Genomic DNA, 7,372 nt, shown 5'->3' with positions numbered 1-7,372 from the left:
GAAATTCTATACCCAGCAAAAATATCCTGTAAAAATCAAAATAAAATGAAGCCTTTTTATACAGCCAAGTTGAGAGAATTTGCTACCAACTGACACACTAATAGTAATATTGAAAGGAGTTCTTTAAGAAAATAATAAATGATCTCAGATGGAAGTGCAGAAATGCAAGAAGAAATGAAGAACAGTACAAATGTAAACATATAAATTAGATGGATATTTATTGTGTATAACAACAACTACAAAATCATGTCTTTGGGATTTAAAAATGGATAGAATTAAAATGTATGAAAATTATAGCTTAAAAGTAGAAATGTGAGTAAGTGGAGTGAAAGAATTCTAAAGTTGTTTCATTTTCTAGGAAATACTAAAAGTGTCAATCTACAGCAGACTGTAATAAATCAAGATATACATTTCTCAAAGTGTGAATCCTGGACTGGCTGCATCAGCATCACCTGCAAACTTGTTAGAAATGTAATTTCTTGGGTTCCTCCCAGGCCTGCTGAAGCAGAAAATCTGAGATGAAGCCTAGAAAACTGCATTTTGGAAAGCTTTCCAGATGTCTCTGGTGCATGGGAAAGTCTGAGAATCACTGCCTTAGAAGAACTACTGCAAGAATAATAAAAGAATTTATAATTAACAAGCTAATACTAATATAGGGGGAGAATGGAATAATCGAAATACTTGGTTAGTCCAAAAGGAGACAATAATGGAAAAACAAAGGATGAGTGAGGGAAAAGAACAACTAGAAAAGAAATCTCAGGAAACAAACTGAGGGTTGTTGGAGGGTTGGGGGGTGGGAGGGATGGGGTGGCTGGGTGATGGACATTGGGGAGGTTATGTGCTATGGTGAGTGCTGTGAATTGTGTAAGACTGTTGAATCACAGACCTGTATCTCTGAAACAAATCATACATTATATGCTAAAAAAAAAAGAAGAAGAAGAAGAAGATAGCAGGAAGGGAAAAATGAAGGGGGGGGAATCGAAGGGGGAGACAAACCATGAAAGACTATGGACTCTGAGAAACAAACTGAGGGTTTTAGAGGGGAGGAGAGTGGGGGGATGGGTTAGCCTGGTGATGGGTATTAAAGAGGGCACGTATTGAATGGAGCACTGGGTGTTATACGCAAACAATGAATCATGGAACAGTACATCAAACACTAATGATGTAATGTATGGTGATTAACATAACATAATAAAAAAAACAAAAAAAGAAAAGAAATAATAAGGTGGAAGATTTTAAAATCAAATATATCAGTAATTATTTTAAATATAAGTACATTACTCAAAAGATGAAGATTGTCAAGTAAATGCAAAATTCAACTAAATGTTACCCATAAAAGAGACATCTTAAATACAGATACAGAGAGATTGAAAATAAAATGATGGAAAAATATATACAAGGAGACATTAACCAAAGTAACAGATGTAGTAGCTATATTCATACCAACAATGCAGACTTAAAGAGAAGCAGCAATTCTAGAGATTAATAGGTGAGAAGGTGTAGGCTTGTAGACCCCTTGCAGGCCAGGGTCATTTGAGGACTGCACTGAGGTTAAGGTCGGCCAGGCAGGCCTAGGCCAGGAGGAGAAAACGTTCTCTTCCCCTTATCTCATGTTGCAAGTTCTAAATGCCTGGATCAGCAGGAAGTGGCTCTTGCCTCGCTTAAAGTGTGTCTTTCTAATCAGAAGTGTTCTTTCTAAAGACAAAGAACATGTTGTCTCCAAAGGAAGGATGGCTAAGAGAATTCTTTATTCTGCAAGCATAAACAGGATGTATTTTGTTCTTATTGCATTTCGTGTATATTTCACTTCCCGGATGTTGGCTTGATACTTTAAGTACACATTGTTATGTTTATCCGATCTCTGCAAGTATATAGCTACGTGAGAAATAAACGGCAGTATGAAGTTGCAAGTGCTGCCTTTGCTCTGCATCCCCTGTGTCCTGGTGATTTCGTAGACCCTTACCCAGGGACCCCAACGCACTAGACGTTGACAAATAGGGACATTTCAAAATGTTAAAAGGATCAACCTACAAGGAAGATATAGCAATTATAAATTTTAAATAGCCTCAAAGTAAAGCAAAAAAAAAAAAAGAATTAAAGAAAAAATAGAAAAGTCTACTAACAAAAAAGGAGATTTTATCAGAGCCCTCTTAATAACGGATACAGTAAGTAGATAAAATATTAGCAGAATTACAGAAAATTTGAAAAATACAACTAACAAACCTCCTAATTGACATCTATAGATCATTGAACCCTGTAACTGCAGAATACATTTTCTTTTCAAGTTTTTATGAAATAATTACCAGACTAGACTATCAACTGAGCAATAAAACAAGTTTCAACACATTTCAAAGGACTGAGATTAAATACAGAACAGATTCTCGGACCATAGTGAAGTTTCATTATATGTAAATTAAATCCATGACTCAAAGAAAAAATAAAAAATAGCAAATATTTTGAAGGGAACGATAAAGATAAATTGTATCAGCACTTGTGGGAAACAGCTAATGCTGTGCTTCAAGAGAAACCTCTGTCCTTAAAAGGTATGTATTAAAGAATAAGAAAGAATTAAAATCCATTATTTTAACATCCATTTTTTTTTTTTTAAGATTTTATTTATTTATATGACAGAGAGAAACAGCGAGAACAGGAACACAAGCAGGGGGAGCGGGAGAGGGAGAAGCAGGCTCCCCGCTGAGCAGGAAGCCCGACGCGGGACTCGATCCCGGGACTCCGGGATCATGACCTGGGCCGAAGGCAGTCGCTTAACCAACTGAGCCACCCAGGCGCCCCTTTAACATCCATTTTAAGAAGTTAGACAAGGAATGGCAAATTAAACCCAAAATAGTAGAAAGAAGACACTAATAAAAATAAGACATGAAATTAATGAAACAGAATGACCATATTATAGAAAAAAAATCATTAATGCTGGAAGCTTTTTCTTTGAATTGACTGAAAGAATTGATAAAGTCGCGGGAGGCACGATCATGAAGAAAAAGCGAGAGAACACAGCACCAGTATGAAGAAATGAAGATGAAATTTCTACAGATCCTAGAGATATTATGAAGTAATATGATGTCATGAAGATATTGTGCTAGTAAATTTGAAAATGTGAATGGGTAAATTTCTTGAAAAACACAACTTGCCAATTTTGTGCAAAAAAACAAAAACAAAAAACAGAAATTCTATTCTCCCATGTGTTCTAATGGATACATATTAACCACAGTCAACGACTGTGTCAAATAACTTTAATACCTGGATTACCTACTGGTCTGCTTCTGTTGTCTCTTTCTCTTGTTTTTCCTCCTGACAAATAAAAACCTTTCCACAGAGAAAACACCAAGCCCAGCTAGCTTTATCAGTGAATTCTCCCAACCATTTAAAGACAAGATAAGATGGATTATTGACAAACTCTTCCAGAGATTAGAGAAAAAAAGAACAATTTTCAGCTTGTCTTCTGAAGCCAACCTAACCCTCTACCAAAACTTGACAAGTGCAGAACAAGAAAGGAAAATTATAGGCCAATTTTTCTCATTAACATAGACTCAAAAGACCTAGAGAATATCATGACCAAATGAGGCTTATGCCAGGAATGCAAGGTTAGCTTAACATTAGAGAATCAATCATTATAACTCACCACATTAACAGAATAAAGGAGGAAATACATGTGATCATCTTAAGAGATGTGGAAAAAGCACTTCATAAAAATTGAACCTTTGTTCATTATTTTTAAAATTCTCAACGAAGGAAGATTAGCAGGGACCTTAATATGATAAAGTGTCTATTTAAGGCTGAAATTTTGAAAGCTTTCTTCCTGATACTAGAAATGAAACACATGTGATCACTATTAAAATTTAGACACATCATGATCATGTTTTTAAAATATCCAAATGAATATATAGATAAATAATTAGAAGTCAGAACTCAATTCAGTGAAGACACTGGATACAAGGTCAATATAAAAATTGTGTTTGTATATACCATCCACAAATAATTCAAAAATAAAGTTTTAAAAATACACTTTGTAATAGATTAAAATTGCCCAATATTCAAGACTATGTCTACAGGAACAACAAGACTTGCACACTTAAATTACAAAACATTTTTTGAGGGAAATTAAAGAAGATCCAATAAATAGAAGGATACACAATGTGGATCAGAATACTTAATTTTGTAGAAATTGTCCACTTTCCCCATAGAGTAAATGCGATTCCATTCAAAATCCCAAGGATTTTTAAAAAATGACATGGTGATTCTCAAGGGTATATAGCATGCTATGACGGCAAGAAAAGCTAAGGCAGCCTGGACGAAAAACAAAGCTAGAGAACTTACCCTATATAAAGACTTATTATAAAGTTATTGTAGATAAGTTAGGTGGAATGGCTACAAAGATAGACAAACAGACCAGTAAAACAGAATAAAAAATTCAGAAACAGACCTACACGTATATAGTTGTTTGACTTCTGTGAGAAAAGCATCACTTCAAGGCAGTAAAGAGGACAGTCTTTGTCAATAATTGGTTCTAGGTTGGGGTCCCTGGGTGGCTCAGTCGTTAAGCGTCTGCCTTTGGCTTGGGTCATGATCCCAGGGTCCTGGGATCCAGCCCCGCATCGGACTCCCTGCTCTGCGGAAAGCCTGCTTCTCCCTCTCCCACTCCCCCTATTTGTGTTCCCTCTCTCACTGTGTCTCTCTCTGTCAAATAAATAAATAAAATCTTAAAAAAAAAACAAAACCCAATTGGTTCTAGGTTAATTGGATGTTCATTTGGAGCAAAATAATTAATTCCTACCTTACATTGTATTCAAAATTTTTTTTCATGTGTACTACAAATCCAAAATGAGAGGTAAACAATAAATATTCTAGAAAATAGCATAAGAGAATATCTTTATCCCCTTAGGTGGCAAATATTTTTTTAAAATCAGATACAAAATCATGCCAAAAACCTGATGAACTAGACTTCATGAAAATCATTAAAATTAACAACATAGTTCATTTGATTCAGCAAACCACAACCTTTAAAAACAAGGATATCAGAAAATTTGGGGATGGTATCTGTTTCTGAAAAAGGAACAGTTTGGCAGGCTGATGAATAAGAGCTAAGTTGTCCAGTGACAGCAACAGCAAGATGTCGGATGATTTTTCAGACTTCTTTATGGTATTTTATTTTATTTTATTTTATTTTATTTTATTTTATTTTATTTTATTTTATTTTTTTCACGTTAACATTCTTAGTTTATTGATCCTCTCATGAAAAATCTGCACAACCAGATAAAGCCACTGCAGCATCTTTACTCCTTCTGTTGTCCGATCTCCAGCTCACTTTTTGCCAGCACCAACATTGGCTTTTGCAGTCCCCCTGACTTTCTTCATTCTGTTCTTGCGTTCCTTTCCCTGTTTTCTTGATGTCTTTTTCTTCTCATACAGGCCATGTCTCGCAAGTCTGTGTTTGGGTTCATTTTTCTTTGCATAATCCAAGGAATCATGTATCATGCCAAAGCCAGTTGTCTTGCCACCACCAAAATGGGTTCTGAATCCAAACACAAATATGACATCTGGTGTGGTCTTGTACATTTTGGCTAGTTTTTCCCGAATTTCTGTCTTAGGTACTGTTGCCTTTCCGGGGTGAAGAACATCAGTGACCATCTGTTTCTGCTGAAGTAGTCGGTTAGTCATGAACTTCCTGGTCTGGATAGTTACTGTGTCATTCATGATGGCAGCCAAGCTTCAAGCAGCCGGGGAGGAAAAGAGCTCTTTATGGTATTTTAAAGATGCAATAAAAGCTGCACTGATTTGGGGCTAAAACAACAACAACAACAACAATAAAAAAACTAAGCGACACCAAAGAGATTGAACAAAGAAGTCACAGCATGAGAGAAGATATTTGCAATATTTATGTCAAAGAACTTTTGCACAGAGAACAGAGATCTACAAATCAACATATAAAAACAGACTACTACATCATGAAAGAGGGAATGGTCCAAGTGGCCAATAAATATACGGAAAAGCCCTCAAGTTCATTAATTACCAAGTAACTTATAACCACAGTGTGATACAACTATACAGCCATCAGAATGGTTACAATGTAAAAGAAACTCAAATTATCAGTTTTGGAGAATGTGGAGCAAAAAGAGCCTTCACATACTGTTGGTGGGAGTGTTAATTAGTACAACACTTTGGAAAACAACTTGACATTATCTACTAAAAGTGAACAAATGTGTATCCTTTGATTCAATAATTTTATTCCTAAGTATAGATGTGTAAACATGTGAGCACCAAGAGATGCCAAGAAAGTTAGTAGCAATATTAATCATCCATAATCTCCCTAAGTGGAACAACCCAAATGCCAGTGAACAGTAAAATAGATAAAGAAATAATAATATACCCACACAATAGAGTCTTATATAGCAATGGGAGGGAACAACTTTCTGTTATCACAAAAACATGGATGAATCTCACAAATCATTGAGCAAAAAAAGTCAGAAATCAAAGAATACATGTTACATGATTCCATTTATATGTAGTTCAAAACCAGGCAAAATTTAATCTATATAACAGAAGGAATAACAGCAGTTACCTGGAGAATCAGGTGGGTAATGACTTGGACAAGGCACAAAAGATTTCTGGGCTGTTAGCAATGGTCTAAATCCTGATATGATGGTAGCACAGATGTATTCATTTTGAGGTTGGTAGACCTGAGCTTAAATCTGACTCACTGGGGGTATAAGCCCAACACACTGCTTAAACTCTGCAAAGTCTCAGTTTTCTTCATTTGTAAAGTTCAGATAAATAAGACCTTGTAAGGATTAATGAAATGGCAAGGGAAAAGCTATGCCCTGAGCAAGATGCTCCCCAGATAGTGGTTCCTTTCACTTCACTTTGTATGCACCGTCTGACCTCGTTAGACAAGATGCCCTCCCGGATCCCTGTGCTCCCCTACCCCTCCCACCCACATACATCAGTGAGGCATTGTTTATGAAAAGATTTATCCTCTAGTGGGCTGGTGGCCATCTATACAATAGGGATATAGCCAATGGCTATTCAACAGAGTTATGATATTTAACTGGACTGGGGACCACACCTATAACCTTGACCTCATTGAGCTGGGCTGCGGGCTGTACGTACAGTATGTATGCCTCAAGTGTTAGGAAACTTCTCTAGTTCCAGCTGTCTTCACGGGGCCAGCATGGCCCATTGGATGCAGATAAATGCCTGTCGTTTTTCTTCATTCGGTCTCTTGGAGTAAGGGATGAGGCAATGATGTGGAGGGGTACTCCACGCATTTGGCTGAATCCCAATTTGCAGGATTGGATTTTACCTCCCTGGACTCTCCCTGCAATTCCTCTTGGATCGAGTGTCCTTGGCTTCCTGTCCT

At 36.5% G+C, this 7,372-nt stretch overlaps 1 protein-coding gene across 1 annotated transcript; it reads right to left on the bottom strand.

Annotated features, from left to right (window-relative positions):
* Window positions 1-5,158: 5,158 nt before the first annotated feature.
* Window positions 5,159-5,709, bottom strand: LOC123838558 (small ribosomal subunit protein eS24-like). The gene has a single exon (XM_045867500.2). The coding sequence runs from the start codon at window positions 5,707-5,709 to the stop codon at window positions 5,317-5,319; it is 393 nt and encodes a 130-aa protein (XP_045723456.1). The 3' UTR covers window positions 5,159-5,316.
* Window positions 5,710-7,372: the final 1,663 nt, after the last annotated feature.

This window comes from Mirounga angustirostris, unplaced genomic scaffold (assembly GCF_029215605.1).
Source record: "Mirounga angustirostris isolate CCGP_5_RB_7025 unplaced genomic scaffold, mMirAng1.0.hap1 SCAF_3, whole genome shotgun sequence".
NCBI classification, from domain to species: Eukaryota; Metazoa; Chordata; class Mammalia; order Carnivora; family Phocidae; genus Mirounga; species Mirounga angustirostris.
Note: the sequence above shows the minus strand (reverse complement) of the source record. Positions and strands in the feature narration are given on the sequence as shown.